Source organism: Chelonoidis abingdonii, chromosome 6 (assembly GCF_003597395.2).
Source record: "Chelonoidis abingdonii isolate Lonesome George chromosome 6, CheloAbing_2.0, whole genome shotgun sequence".
NCBI lineage: Eukaryota > Metazoa > Chordata > Testudines > Testudinidae > Chelonoidis > Chelonoidis abingdonii.
The window spans coordinates 70,297,866-70,314,488 of NC_133774.1; the positions used below are offsets into that span (position 1 = coordinate 70,297,866).

General features: G+C 37.9%; 1 protein-coding gene across 11 annotated transcripts in view; it reads left to right on the forward strand.

Moving 5' to 3' along the window:
• FER (FER tyrosine kinase) overlaps window positions 1-16,623 on the forward strand; it is a 438,602-nt gene that overhangs the window by 84,682 nt on the left and 337,297 nt on the right. For 10 of the 11 annotated variants that reach the window (XR_012656117.1, XM_075067143.1, XM_032762616.2 and 7 more), the window contains 3 exons: window positions 3,453-3,636; window positions 8,295-8,432; window positions 9,307-9,426. Coding sequence is in view for 10 of the 11 variants with exons in the window: in XM_075067143.1 (XP_074923244.1) it covers window positions 3,453-3,636; window positions 8,295-8,432; window positions 9,307-9,426 (442 nt within the window). In the remaining variant the exon portion in view is untranslated. The remainder of the gene's footprint in view (window positions 1-3,452; window positions 3,637-8,294; window positions 8,433-9,306; window positions 9,427-16,623) is intronic. The other variant, XM_032762619.2, reaches the window with a different exon arrangement.

A 16,623-nucleotide genomic window follows, 5' to 3' on the forward strand; every position in this document is an offset into this window, starting at 1 on the left:
CAACACCACCACATGGGAAACCCTCGCAGTGAACCGTCCAGCATGGCGCAGCCTCATTCACACAGGCAGTAATACCTCTAAGGCGAGGAGTACTGCTGAGGCTGAAAGAAAGCATGAGTTGCGTAAGTCTAGAGCTGCCCGCACATCATCGACAGTGCCATCACATGTCTGCCCGACGTGTGACAGGACGTTCCACGCCCGAATCAGACTGATCAGTCATCTTCAGACGCACAGAGTCCGATCATCGAACGAATGAGTTGTTGAGGTCTTCATTGACAACGAGGGACGATCATCATCATCATCAACAAACACTTGGAAAATTCATAATAAAAACTGAAATAATTGACTTGGTAGAATAGTTTAACAAGCACTCCAGATTCTCATGCAAATGTCAAACTTGCATAATTGAATTTTGCCAACTTTATTATAATGTTTATAGCACAACATACTGTTATGCAGTCTATTACTATAAACATTAAACAGATTTGTCAACAAGTGATGGCAATAGAATTATAATTAGATCTGTTTATGAAATTAATTATACAGATAAAGAGAACTTGGATGTTTTCCTCACTGCTAATTGACAAGTTGATCAACTGTGCATGTTGCTTCGCTGAATTGTATTGGCAAAGAAATTCAATCTAGATATAATCTCGTAGTTGAGTTCTTTATATTAATAGTGAGTCCAAAAGCTGTTAGTTAAAAGTTGAGAGTGCATACTAATAATGTGATTTATTCTGAAATGAGTTGTGATTTGTTATAAAGGAATCATTTATGGAAAGCAATTACATATCTGAGTTAGAGATAAAAGGAATAATTTGTCCTTTTGTAGTAGTGTTTCTGAGGGTGTTGCAATACTGAGGGGTCTCTGCAGCAATGTGATGATGATCAACACGAATATGTTCAACTGTGTGCATTTGGTCATCATGGTGCATCGGGTGAACAGCTGCATATATCTATATCTGTATATATTATAATTTGCATATAGCAAAATATTGGTAGTGTGGCAGTTCTGTATATGGAAACTCTCTAAAGCATGTTAAGTATTTTGATTTCTGTGTTGTTCTGCAAAAGGTGTTTTACTTTTCCAAGAGATGAACAGTGAATATAACAGTTATAAAAATTAAAAACAACTGCCTGCTGGTTTTATGTTGCCTGAAGAATACAGGCTTTCTCTGGTTGAAGCATAAGAGTATGTCTGTGTCCGGGGTCGGCAACTTATGGCATGCATTTCAAAGATGGCATGCGAGCTGATTTACTGTGGCACACTGCCGCTGGCCTGGGGTCCCTTGCTCATCCTGTTGCTGGCCTGGATGGATGGAACCCCAGGCCAACAGCAGGCTGAGCAGGGCTGGCGGCCAGGACCCCAACTGGCAAGGGCTGATGGACGGAACCCCAGACCGGCAGTGATCTGAGCCTGCTGCGGGCCTGGGATCCCAGCTGCCGGTCCACTCAACCCATTGCCAGTCTGGGGTTCCATGTGCCAGCCCCTGTAAATGTAAAATGTACTACTGGCACACAAAACCTTAAATTACCGCAAATAAATGAAGACTTGGCATACCACTTCTGAAAGGTTGCCAATCCCTGGTCTATGCTATGGAGGCTTTAATGGCATAGGTAGGCTGCCATAGCTATGCCGGCATCATCCCATAGTGCAGATGCAGCCTATACTGACTGAAGATATTTTTCCATTCATTTTGGAACACTGCCTCTCTGCGTAATGATATCCATATTGGCAGAAGAATTCTTTCATTGATAAACCTGCTTCTACACTGGGGGTTAGGTCAGAATAGATAGGGAGCTCAGGGATGTGGGATTTTTAATACCCCTGACTGACATAGCTATGCTGACCTAATTTAAGTGTAGAGGTGCTAGTTCTTCTTTGGGCAAACACAGCATCTAACAATTGTGACCCTGAGAAAAGTACTACAGCGGTATTCAGTTAAGAATGTGGACTCTGCAGAATAGGAGTTCTATGTAAAGTGTAACTCGAACAATTTAATTTTTGGAGAGTTTAGCAATTCATTCGATCCTGATGCGGACGGTGAAGTAGTTAGCTTAGGTGCCTAAGATAAAGAGTTGACTAGTGAGGGTGCAGAGATGTACATGATTTCTGTTTGGTACACAGAATGCGAAGGGTTCATCTAGATCACTTTATAGCCTGAGAAATCTGTTCCTTCTACATGGGGAAAAAACAGGTAAGTAATTGGAAAAATTGTTTTATTACGTGAAAACAAATTATCTTTTAAAACAATTGTGCACAATTACTCTCTTTGTGAAGCTGGGAAATGTGGTTCCACAGTCAGAATTTTTCTGTTTGGAGGGAAAGGGTTTTATTGATCGCTTTAGTACAAGCTTAGTGATTTTTTTTTAAATCCTTTATAATGGTCATGACCATTGAACTTTAAGTGGCAAAATAATTTTCAGAAACTGTTTAAAAATATTACAATCTCAAACTGCTAGAAATGCAAATGTTGTTTTGTATTTGTTTTTTAAAGTATTTTGAATTATGTAACCGTAGTAGTTGTTGCCTCTTAGAGAGAGATTAATTATCATTTACTTAAGTATTGATGATATGCTTGCCTTTGTACAAGACACTACTGTTATCAAGAGTGTGTCACAAATATTAAAACACTTGTTGCCTTGGAGAGGTTGTATTTTAAGGCTCTGATCCTGTAATAAGCTCTGTATGGGTGAAGCTCTCTGCCTCCATGGAGGTTATTGTAGTATCTTGGCCTGAAAGAAAGACACATAAGACAAAACACTGGAAATGCACAGGAAAATGCCCACTATAGTTAGTTAAAAGGGTCTTTAGGGGAGATTTGAATAAAGAATTCAGATCTGTACCTCAGAGTCTTTTGGTTAGATAATTTTCAGTTGGATTTTTGAAGTGTGGTGTAGAGTTAATCTCCAGTTTCAAAAGAGGATAACGTGGAGGAAAAGCGATTTGAGACACTTCGGAAGTATTGAATATTGTGGTAGGAAATGGTGAAGCAGATTGAACATTGTATGCATAGATTTGTAGTGTTTGTGTATTTTTGTTATATGCCATCAAATTATTGTAATTTTCCCCATATATTAGAAGGCAGGAGCTGATAAGTTTTCATAAACTCCTATTAGGCTATACCTTTGAAAAGCAATCAGCCAAATCTTGCAGTTCTTAATCAAGACTTATTCAGACAAAAGCTCACTAAATTCATTGGGAGTTTTTGACATATTTAATCATCGGTAAGAAGAGCAGAATTTGGGCCAATGCAAGAATTAAAAGAATTCTCAGGGTTAGTCTTTTTTTAACTATCTGCCTAAAGTTTTAGAAGTGCAAAAAGGGGTGAATTTGTCATGGATCTAAAATGCAATTGTGAATACTTCATTTCTGGTATAATTAACAAGCAGTGATGTAATAATATGCTGTTAGATCACTGTATGAATTTTCCCTTTTTCTTTTCCTTCAGGAAAAGACACTGAAAAAGCCAAAGATCGTTACGATAAAGCCACTATGAAACTTCACATGCTGCATAATCAGTATGTGTTGGCACTGAAGGGAGCACAGTTACATCAGCACCAGTACTATGACACTACGCTTCCTCTGTTACTTGATTCATTACAGAAGATGCAAGAAGAAATGGTTAAAGCACTGTAAGATAATCTGTTACTTTTGCTTTTGATTTGAAATATGTCAATTGTATTTAATATCCCATTTAATTTTTATTTTAGTACTATTAGAAAATAATAAACCAGTGTTATTTATTGCCATAAAATGGACTGGCCAAAAAAGTCAGTGTTTGGTTTTGGTGGCAATTTTCTATAGAAAGTCCGTTCAAATAAAATGGTACTTATGTTTTTCAGGCTTAAGGGAATATGTGGACATGTCAAAGACAGGGCATTCCCCCTATAAACTTTTAAAATTATTAGTTAGGTTTTTTGAGTAAATTCTCAATCTTCATTTTTAAAACTTTGAAATGAATCATTTAATTTAAACTCACATTTGCTAATCCTGCAGATGACACTAATTTTGTCTTGTGATTTCTGCTTTTTCATCGTAATCACAGACAGCAGTGTCAATCACGGAGCACAGTGATTTCATGTTTATGTACTGTTTCTGTTCACTTCATTGCTGCCTAGATTTCCTTCCGTCTTATCTTGGACTACATGAAATAGGAGTGGTTTTAAATGCACTCAGTTTACATCTGCTCCAGTGAGCAATAGAAAGGCAAAATATACCCCAGATGTAAGGCCTCACTCATTTCAGCTGTGTGGGACAGTCTTGCTGAACCTACATGGACTCTGAGCAGTGAGAAAGTGACGTGTCTGGCTCCCTAGAGACTTCTGCTCTGGTTTTCAGAAAGAGGCTTGACCTGCAGGGCACCAGATTCTGATGAGAATCTTTTTTCTAGCTGTTGTACCTCCAGGTATGCCCCCAGGCTCCTGGGATTTAATAGACCTGGTCTGGACAAACTGGTTAGTGTAACAGGTCGTACATAAATTCATTTAAATATAAAATTCCCCTCAAACCCTTTTCCCATTGACTTCTTTGATCCTGACGCTGCAGCCATTCTCACTTGTGCCTATAGTGTGTTTGTTTTGGGCTTAGTTTTGTTTGTTTTTTGTTTTTGTCAGCTAGTGGGGTGAGTCACAAGGACAAGTTGGAGAAATTTGGGTTTGGGTTAGCGAGGAGAGCAGCTACTAGAATAGGAGAAGAAGTAAGAAGCCTCCTGAAAAAAGTATATATTCTCAAGGACCATGGAGAGGACACTGTGGGATCCTTTAAGATCAGAACTTGTCAGGCATTAAACTGATTTCACGAAACAACTTGCTCCTTGATCTTCTTGTTTCCTATTCCTTGCTAATGTCTGACTAGAAAGAGAGGAATAGGTGAGGACAAATTGCTGCTTCTTTAACTTGGCACAATAGAATTCTGTGATCTCTGTAGGAAAGGAGGCAGGGAAAAAATCCAGTTCTTGTGAATGGTACCAGCTGCAATTAGACACCAGTGGCTGGCCCATGCCAGCTTACTTGGGCTCATGGGATGTAAGCTTAAGGGGCTGTTTAATTGTGGTGTAGACACAGGCTCAGGCTGACGCCCAGGCTCTAGGACCCTGCAAGGTAGGAGGGTCCCAGGGCTCAGAAGTCTACATTGCAATTAAATAGCCCTGCAGCCTGAGCCCTGTGAGCCTGAGTCAGCTGACATGGGCAAGCTGATGGTGTCTGATTGCAGTGTAGACATACCACTCCTTTCTCTCTCTGGGTCTTGAGAGACGGTTAGCCATCTGACCCAAATTAGCCAGCTACTTTTTGAGTTGTACGTCTCCATCAGCTGCTGAGAGTTTCTTCCACCTGGCTGCCCAGGATTGATCTACAGAGACCTTGTTGATTGTGTCTGTAACTCCGTATCAAATGTGGGATTTTCAGAAGCTCTGAGTATTGGCCTACCTCTGCTCCCATTGAGAATAAGACCACCACTGATTTTTTTAAAAAACCTTCCCAAAGTGTGCATAATTTACATGTGCGCAAGTTGGATTTTCTAATTGCCAGCCCTGCTGATGCAATCTCTAGAGTTTTTGAGAATCAGGCCAAGTTCTTAACTTAATCATCACCAGTAATAGTTTGGGCCACCGCAGGCCCTTAGTTACACCAGTGTGTAGTGGCAGTAGCATCAGTGGAGGTCCATAGCTGTAAATGATTGTAATTTAATATTGTTGTTTGCAGTGTTGTTTTAGTTGGATTGGTCCCATGATATTAGAGAGACAAGATAGGTGAGGTAATATCTTTTATTGGACCAACTTCATTTTGTGGAAAAGAAGCTTTCAAGACCTAAAGAAGAGGTCTGTGTAAATTTGAAAGCTTTGAGTCTCTCCCCAACAGAAATTGGACCGATAAAAGATATTACCTCACCCACTTCCTCTGTAATTTTAATAAATAGTTCTGTTGATGCACAAGTTGGAATAGAATCCAGCATTTTCTTTCTTATCTGCAGGACCAACAGGAGTATAAAGCAGTAAAAATTTAGTTTTGTCACTAAAGTAGACATGGATATCTGAATACACATAGGGTCAGATCTCGTAACTAAAAAGGTGCCATTTATAAATAATCACCTTTTTAATAGAGTACTCTTTGTAAAGTGGCGTTCTACTGGAACATTGCTACTATTGGATAACATTGAGTCTAAGGTGGAACCAAAGCTTATGTTACAGGGCATTTCAGGCCAGGATCTGGGTGGCTTTAGTGTGGGGGAGGTGGGACACCTTCATAAGATAGGGTTGAATAATCCTGGTTTTATGGACAGGTGGCCCTATAGTTAATTGGTAAGATGTAATATAGCTTCAACTTGATGATAGAATGGAAGAAAATGCCTAGAACTGAAGGGAAGAAGATCTTTATCACAGAAACTATTGTAGAAAATAGGCAGTTAACCCATTCTACAAGTATCATTTTTTAAGACACGTCTAAATATTTGCTTTCCTGAATGCCCACTTCTTTTTACATTCATCTCAAATAAATCACGTACCTTTTTATTTTTTAATTTTTTTTGAATATCTTCCAATGTTAGATTGAACTTTAATCTTTTTCTTGCCTCCACTGTTTACGCAAATAGTGAGGAAATCCAGGCAAGCAACATTTTTGGGGTTCATAAGCATCTACTTGAAAAATTATGACAGGGAAAATAGTTTAATGATCCTTCTGTGCGCTCCACTCTGGTTGGTCAGTAGTGATCAGTATTTAAATTTTTTTTGTCTTCCTTCTGAACACAGTGTGATAGCTGAAGTTAATATTGAAAATGTGAAAAGGTAAAATAGAAAATGGCTATGGAATGCCAAAAATTAAATATTCCTGTTGGGTTTTTTGGTTTGATAGATATAAGAACATAAGAACTGCCATACTGGGTCAGACCAAAGATCCATCTAGCCCAGTATCCAGTCTTCCGACAGTGGCCAGTGCCAGGTGCCCCATGGGAATGAACAGAGCAGCTAATCATCAAGTGATCCATTCCCTGTCACTCATTCCCAGTTTCTGGCTGTTGATGGACCTATCCTCCATGAATTTATCTAGTGCTTTTTGGAACCCTTTTATAGTCTTGGCCTTCATAACATCCTCTGGCAGAGTGTTCCACAGCTTGACTGTGTGCTGTGTGAAGAAATACTTCCTTTTGTTTGTTTTAAAACTTCTGTTTAAATTTCATTTGGTGACCCCCCCCCCAGTTCTTGTGTTATGAGAAGAAGTAAATAACACTTGCTTATTTACTGTTGTATATATGTTGAAATGTGACATGAGCATGCGTGTTCTTTTTCTGGTGATCTAGTAATAAAATAAAATGTACAAGAACTCTGTATTGAGTAGTTCAGAGAGGAGATTTCATTAGTTAAAATGATAAGAGAGCAAAAGGTCCCATGGGTCACATGCACGCTGGCCTGTAATATGGAGAATAACTGTGCCATATTTTATTGTCTTAGATTAAACTAGCTCATTGTTTATTAAACCAATGAGGCAGTGTTGCAGCTCTACATTTTGATGATAAAATGATCAGTGGGGAGTTCAGATGAAGGACAGCTGTATTTGTTCCTTGGTAATGATATATGATGTCATGAGTAACCAGTAGTGCTGCTTGTGTTAGTGGTTCCTTAGTCTGTCTGTCTTATCTGTTTGGAGACACTGAGGTGGTGGTAGGGAATATGCTCCCAGAGCCCTCCCTCTCACAGAATGCCTTTGATCTAGGGGCCATAATTTGGTCTTTTATTTCTTCCAATAATATACAATCCGAGTCCCCTCTCTCTCTCTCTGTAGCCATTTATAGGAACAACTAACTGCAAAGCACTCAACTCTGTTTGTTATCATAATTTAATTTTACATCGGTTACTTCAGAGATGTAACTTAAAATGCAATAGCGGAACAGAATTAGAATATTAAGAACATGCTGAATTTTTTAATATTAGTAAAATTGTATGAAAAATGAAAACTAGGAACAAGAACAAAAAAGTTTACCCCTTTTTGTTGAATTCAGGGTTAAAATTCTTAAAACTAAGTGGTTAAGTATATTAAAGAATGCAAAGTATTATGAAGGTTCACACTAAAGGTTTAGAAAAAATAAGAAAATATCTGAATTTGTGTTCTTTTAGTTTGTAAATATATATTTCAAAAAATCTTAATTCATAAAAACATGCTGTGTTGTACATTATATATGCTTTTGGAATTATTTTGGAGAAGTTCTGTGGCCTGTGTTATGCAGGGGGTTAGACTAGATGATCATACTGGTCTCTTCGGGCCTTTGAATCTATGAATTATGGTATTTTTTCCCCCAGAAAAGGAATCCTTGATGAATACAGTCAGATCACCAGTCTTGTAACAGAAGAGATAGTGAATGTCCATAAAGAGATCCAGACTTCTGTTGAACAGATAGACCCTAACTCAGAGTACAATGGCTTCATAGAAGCTCACAGGTATAAACTTTCCATTCTAATCCTTTTATTTATTTTTACCTCTCAAGAAGAAACCATATTTTGTGTTAAGCCTTAATACTGAAAAATGGTGTATGCTTAGTTTGTTTTCAGTTGGGTTCCTTTAAATTGCTACTTGACTGTAATGCTTTATCCTTATTTGTAAGATTGTCTGACCTGTGTATCTCTGTGTATGTAAATTGTCCAAGGACTTAGTTAAATTATAAAGAAGTCTTAAATGCAGCAATAAGTTTTTTAAAACTCTGATAATTACTGATAAAAATATGTAAGCAGACACAATTGTGGGAGCTAGAAATTCTGAGTCACAGCAATGTGATCCTCAGCATTAGCTATGTGCTACATTATTTCAAGCAAAGATAGTCTTAAGAATAAGTTTTATTTGTTCTTTATTGATCTGATCTTGGACCTTTGTTACTCGGGTAAGTAGTCCCAGTGAGTTCTTGGAATTATGTGCATGCATTTTTATTTTATCTCAGTTACTAATATATAGATTAATATTCATATTATTAGTTAGTCCTAAACTTGCAATTGGATCAGTTATTGTGTACCCATACACCCGTATGGAATTCCATTAAAAGCCTTAGTTATGTAATGATCTTAATCCAAGGAAATGTCTTCCATTTTATTTTCTAGTGTGTTTTTTAAAACTGCACTCTTATTTTGAAGGAAAGCAAGCATGTTTCCAGTCTTTGATCTTCTTTTGTTTTCAGTATGATTAAAATATGCTTTTTATTGATATAATCATTTAGAAAGGAACAAATATTTAGCTTCTGAGCTACATTTTGTGTGTGTGTGTGTGTGTGTGTGTACATATACTGTGTAATATAAATCTTAAACGATTTTGTATACGTAACAGGTCACCAGAGAATGTAGAACAAGAAATAGTGTTTGATACATCTTTACTGGAAGAAAATGAAAATCTTCAAGCTAACGAGATCATGTGGAATAACTTAACAGCAGAAAGCTTGCAAGGAATGTACGTATGTCTCAAAAAATGTGGCATCCTTTTTGACTGTGTAATAAAATTCCAGAAATGATACTCTGTGTCACTATGAAGCCTAGAATGTCTGTTGAGTCATTGTGAAGTGATGGAAACAGCTACAAGCACGGTTAAGAGTGTTTTGTTCAAAATATCACCAGATTGCACCATCTCGGGGTTTCACAGTTTGTTACTGTCAAGTTTTTAACTTCTTAATTATTTTGACTTTATGAATTACACATGTGTAGTATACAGCTACAATAAGGCATGTATCTATGCTATCCCAACAGTCCTAATCCATTGTCATATCAGAGGTAACTCAACCAATTACTCTACAGGTAATTTGCATACAACAATTTCGTTGGTTGTATGAGGGAGAATGGATTACTTGGCTCAGCTGCCACACTGGAGCAGCTCATATAATTCTCCCAGCACAGTAAGACTTACACACAACACCATTATTTATACACATTAACACCAAACACACACAGCCCATCACTGCAGCACACACACTCATTGGCCACCCTCATAAATGAACACAAATTTCCCAGGATATTTCCCCCAGACACACATCAACACCAGCAGCACACACAATAACCCATAACATCACTGTGAAGCCTAGAATGTCTGTTAAGTTAGTGTGAAGCGATGGAGACGGCTACAAGCATGACTTGAGAACTCTTTTTATTTGGATTATAATCAGGTTCAATCTTCATCTAGAAGGTAATAAAGTGATAAGTACAAATCATGACAAACCAACCTAGCAGCTTTCTTTGACAGAGTAACAAGCCTTGTGGATAAGGAGGAAGCGGCTGATGTTGCGTAGCTTGACTTTAATAAGTCTTTTGATACTGTTTTGCATGACCTCATACACAAACTAGGAAATACAACCTAGATGGAACTACTATATGGTGGATGCATACTGGTTGGAAAACCATTGCCAGGGAGTAGTCATCAATGGTTCACAGTCAAGCTGGAAGGACATATCAAGTGGGGTCCTGGGTCCGGTTCTGTTCAATATCTTCATCGATGATTTAGATAATGGTATAGAGTGTTTACGCTTATAAAGTTTGTGGATGATACCAAGCTGGAAGGAGTCGCAAGTACTCTGAAGGACAGAATTAAAATTCGAAATGATCTGGACAGACTGGAGAAATGGTCTAAAGGAAGGGTAGGCAACCTATGGCTCGCGTTCCAAAGACTGCACACAAGCTGATTTTCAGTGGCACTCACACTGCCTGGATCCTGGCCACTGGTCCGGGGGGCTCTGCATTTTAATTTCGTTTTAAATGAAGCTTCTTAAACATATTAAAAACCATATTTATGTTACATAAAACAATAGTTTAGTTATATATTATAGACTTCTAGAAAAAGACCTTCTAAAAATGTTAAAATGTATTACTGGCACGCAAAACCTTAAATTAGAGTGAATAAATGAAGACTCAGCGCACCACTCCTGAAAGGTTGCTGATCCCTGGTCTAAAGTAAATAGGATGAAATTCAATAAGGACAAATGCAAAGTACTCCACTTCTGAAGGAACAATTAGTTGCACACATGCAAAATGGGAAATGAATGCCTAGGAAGAAGTCCTGTGAAAAGGGATCTGGGGTCAGAGTGAAGCACAAGCTTAAATATGAGTCAACAGTGTAAAAGTGTTGCAAAAAAAGCAGTCATCATTGTGGGATGTATTAGCAGGAATGTTGTGAGCAAGACATAAAAGCAATTCTTCTGCTCTACTTTCCCCTGGTTAGGCCTCAACTGGAGTGTTGTGTCCAGTTCTGGGTGCCACATTTCAGGAAAGTTGAGGACAAATTGGAGAAAGTCCAAAGAAGAGCAACAAAAATGATTAAAGGTCTAGAAAACATGATCTATGAGGGAAGATTAAAAAAAAATTGGCTTTGTTTAGTCTGGAGAAGAGAAGAGTGAGGGACAACATAACAGTTTTCAAATACATAAAAAGTTGTTACAAGGAGGAGGGAGAAAAAAAATTCTCTTCAACCTCTGAGGATAGGAGAAAAAGCAATGGTCTTATATTGCAGCAGGGGTGATTTAGGTTGGATATTAAGAAAAACTTCCTAATTGTCAGGATAGTTAAGCACTGGAATAAATTGTGTATGGAGGTTATGGAATCTCTGTATGATCTGCTCTTAAAACACTCTATTGATGAATACCTATTAGAGATGGCAGATAATACTTAGTCCTTCCTTGAGTGTAGGGGACTGGACTAGAAGACCTCTTGAGGTCCCTTCCAGTCCTACACTTCTATGATTCTGCGATGAGTGAGATTTGTGGTCTGTTACCAACCAGGTTTTGAGTTCTCAGCTGTTTTTAGGTTTTTTTATACATATTACTTTGTGAATTACAGCCATGTCACAGCATAGGCTTTCAGCTACTAGTTACTGTGTGTGTGTTTGAGTTCATGCACCCAGCTCATCCCACAATGCACATAATCAGTTTATCATATTTAAAAAGATACAAGTTCAGAAATTGTTTTCAAGTTATTTCAAATGATTATCCACTGGTTTGTTTGTTTGCTCCTTGTACAAAATAAATATTTGGAAACAAGTATTAAATTAACACTTCACCTTCAGTACCTTGGTGACAGAATGAATCAAATCACTTCCTGGACCTTTGGTCATTGCTTCAGTAACTACTAATAGTTATTCTGCTTCAAAAAAACTTTATGGTAACTATAATTTTCAGATGATTAAAAAAAAAAAAGCCAGGAATTGAAAGGATTTGATCAAGGAGAAAAATCCAGTTCCTACGTGTAAATGTTGTGAGTTTTTTTCTGGTCTGTCTAGACCCTTTTTCTTAGACCTCAAAGCTTCCCTCTAGTAGTTAGAAAGGATTAATATATGACATAAAATATATGTAATAAATAGCTTGAGATTTGCTAACAGGGAATGGCACACATGATAAATAATTTATCTTCCAGTTTCTAGACACTTGTGGTTACATAGCTTTTGTTTTCTACATGGTTGTGCAATGCACCAACTTCTTTAAATTAGTGGGTGAGAGGGGTTAAAATATGGTTAATTAGTTTTTGTTAGTTGCCAGTTTTGATTTCCTTAGTAGTTAGCTTTTTGTCACCTTTATTACAGAAACAAAAGGGAAGGGGTTTTTAGAGGTTAAAAAAAGACAGTTGCATCCCCAAAGTACTAAAAATCTTATTTGGACAGTTATAAAACTTGAAAGTGACAGAGAATAAGTATAAAAGTATAGGAAAAGGAGGGATGAGGATTAAAAGAAATAAAACGAGTTATATTTACAGTATATTTACAGTAATCCAAAGCTCACATTTTAATGTTTTTAGATAGAGATTAAGTTAATAAGAGAGAAGATGTAAATACTGTAGTAGGGGAAAAAGAAATGGGAAGCAGGATTAAAGATGGATTTTGAATTAAGAGATTGAGGATGTTTGCAGCACAGAAAGGAGAGCTATCATAGGAGTAGGCAGGAAGGCAAGAGTGGTCTTGTTAGAGATATGAATTTTGGGACTAATTTTCTGTCCTCTCATGTTTTTACAGTATAAATGACTTAAAACCTAATTGTTTTTGTGAAAAATATTTCTTCATTAAGTGTTCCAAAATAGGACCGAGAAGTTAGAATCACAGGTCCTGCTGCTAATAGAACATGTTAGATTATGAATACTTTGGTGGGGAGTGATTAGCAGTTTGCTCCAAGACTTGTTTGCCTGAAATATTAGTAAGATCTACTAGCATTATTTACTAGCCTGGGATTATATAAAGTCTCTCATAAATTTATTGCGAAAGTACTTTTAGGTTAAGGGCTCTGGAACCAAGAACATCTAGAACCTTCTTTTACATGAAGAAGGATGAAGTATAAATGATATTGTTACATGAGAGATTTATGGATATTTGTGATGAGCATTGTTCCATTAGTAGAAGGTATGTACTAGATAACCTAGTACTGTAGGTCTTTTCCACTGATTTTTCTGCTTCTGTTTAACTGATTGTTACCAGAACACAATTCACTCATATGAATAATGTTAATTCTTTCCTTCCTTTTGGAAACTAAATGCAAATTTTTTTGTCCACTGCATCAAATATGCTTATATAGAGAGAAAATAAATAGGACTGTCAATAACAGTTAACTCATGCAATTAACTCAAAAAATTCATAGTGATTAATCACAATTTTAATCACACTGTTAAACAATAGATTATCAATTGAAAGTTATTAAATATTTTTGGATGTTTTTCTACATTTTCAAATATATTGATTTCAATTACAACACAGAATACAAAGTGTACACTGCTCACTTTATATTTTTTATTACAAATATTTGTACTGTAAAAATAATAAAATAGTGTTTCAGTTCACCTCATACAAGTACTGTAGTGCAATCTCTTTGTCATGGAAGTGTAACTTATAAATGTAGATTTTTTTGGTTACATAACTGAACTAAAAAAGAAGAGTATAAAACTTAAGAGCCTACAAGTCCACTTAGTCCTACTTCTCGTTCAGCCAATTAAGACAAACACTTCTTTTACATTTATGGGAGATAATGCTGCCCACTTCTTATTTACAATGTCATCTGAAAAGTGAGAACAGGCATTCGCATGGCACTGTTGTAGCTGGCGTTGCCAGGTATCTACGTGCCAGATATGCTAAACATTCATATTCCCCTTCATGCTTCTGCCATCATTCCAGAGGACGTGCTTCCATGCTGATGACGGTTGTTAAAAAAATAATGCATTAATAAAATTTGTGATTGAACTCCTTGGGGGAGAATTGTATGTCTCTGGCTCTGTTTTACCTGCATTCTGCTGTCTATTTCATGTTGCAGTAGTCTCGGATGATGACTCTGCACATATTCATTTTAAGAACATTTTCAATGCAGATTTGACAAAATGCAAGAAGGTATCAATGTGAGATTTCTAAAGATAGCTACAGCACTTGACCCAAGGTTTAAGAATCTGAAGCCCCTTCCAACATCTGGGAGGGGTGAGATGTGGAACATGCTTTCAGAAGTCTTAGAAGAGCAGCATTCCAATGTGGAAACAACAGAACCCGAACCACCAAAAAAGAAAATCAACCTTCTGCATGTGGCATTTGACTTGGATGATGAAAATGAACATGTCGGTCCCCACTGTTCTGACATCAGCATGGATATCAGCATGTCCTTTGGAATGGTGGTTGAAGCATGAAGGGACATATGAATCTTTAGCACATCTGGCATGTAAACATCTTGCAATGCCAGCTGAAACAGTGCCATGAGAACGCCTGTTCTCACTTGCCGGTGACATTGTAAACAAGTGGGCAGCATTATCTTCTGCAAATGTAAACAAACTTGTTTGAGTGAGCGATTGATTGAACAAGAAATAGGACTGAGTGGACTTGTAGGCTCTAAAGTTTTACATTGTTTGTTTTATTTTTGGATGCAGTTATTTTTTGTGTATAATTCTACATTTGTAAGTTCAACTTTCATGATAAAGAGCTTGCACTACAGTACTTGTATTAGGTGAATTGAAAAATACTATTTTAGTTTTTTACAGTGCAAATATTTGTAATAAATAAATATAGTGAGCACATTACACTTCGTATTCTGTGTTTTAATTGAAATCAATATATTTTGTGGCAAACCCAGGACAAATGTCTACAAAGGCAAGGGTAGTGATTAGTCCCAGGAGGTTAAAAGGCCTCTCCCAATCCACTGAGGAGAGATAACCAGGGGGAAATAAGGTTCAGCTGGAACAGGGGTTACCAGGGAATTAATTAGGTTCAGCTGACTCCAACTGCTGGAGACCTTTTTTAACCCTTCCTGGCATGGAAGCAGGGGGGAGAGTGAGGGAAGCTGCCAGCAACTTAGATGCAGCAAGGCTCTGAACCTCTGCAGCAAGGAAGGCTGTGCTCTGTCCCCAGAAGGGGGATAAACAAGTACAAGGGATTGACTGAGGGAAGGATTAGCCAGACCCTGTGCTACCTAGAAGGGTTTGCTTTGTCCAAGCCTGTCTCTCCAAGGCTAAAAAGGACTGAGCCTGCTGAGGAGAAGAAGGTACTTTGCCACAATTTGAAAATGTGGAAAACATCCAAAAATACTTAAATGATATTCTGTTATTGTTTAGCAGTGCGATTAATCGCGTAATTTACAACCCTAAAAATAAAACTTAAAAATGGTAACCAATTAACAAGAAATCGGCAGTCCGGTATTGTGAATCGTTCATCAGGACAGCAAGATCCAGTTCTTGTGAAAAAGCTTGTTCTATCTTCAATATTAATACATTTGTCTGCCTCTTTCAGTCTTTTAAAAACCATTTATTTTCCAAACTCTGCATGGCTTTGCTTTTTAAAGTACTATGAAATCAATACAAATTTATTTCGATTACATTATAACTGTCTTTCATCAGAGACTGTATGTGGGCAGCATAAATGTCTGCTTTAAAATACCAAAATATTAAGGCATCTGTAAATGATGGTTCCTATGTGGATTCCAAACATGGGTGCGCATGCACCGGAACCAGAATAATTGTGCAGTAGTGTCTGTTGATCAGCACGTGCATTGTCCTTGTTTCTGCAGCTGAGGTTATAAGAGGCAGAGGTTATAAGACACCGCCCCACTTCCTTCTTACCGCGGTATAGCCAGAGTTGAAACACCGTTTCGTTCTATTACAGAGGTTTCGACTTCTGTTCCCCATGCTTCCTGCACCTTATCCTGGACCTCTGGCTGCCCAACAGGTTTATAAAGAAATTCAAGTTCTGGATGGTGACGCTCCCTTTAATTATCCCTTCTCTTTTCCAGGAAGTCTGGTTTGTGTTCTTGACATGAAAGCTTCCTATTTCCACCTCGACAGTCATCCCCAGAAGTTTCTCCATTTTATCAGTTCCATGTCCACCCTTTTGATATTGCAACAGCTCTGTCTAGGCCATTTGGTATTCTCCTAGCTGGACAACTGGCTCCTCATTGAACCACCCCGCACATGCTTATCAGCCGGCCTGCCCATTTGTGGGCCCCTCGCTGCTCTCGGGATTTCAATCAATGAGGAGAAGTCAGGCCTTGTGCCTATCTACCATATCACCTCTATTGGTGTTCATCTGGACTCCATCACAACCCAAGTTTTCCTTCCGGTCGACCGCTTTGCCACCCTCACTTCTATAATTACCACTTGGCGCTGCACCCCACGCACCTCCATCCACCATTGTCTTTCCTGCGTCGGCCACATGATGGCC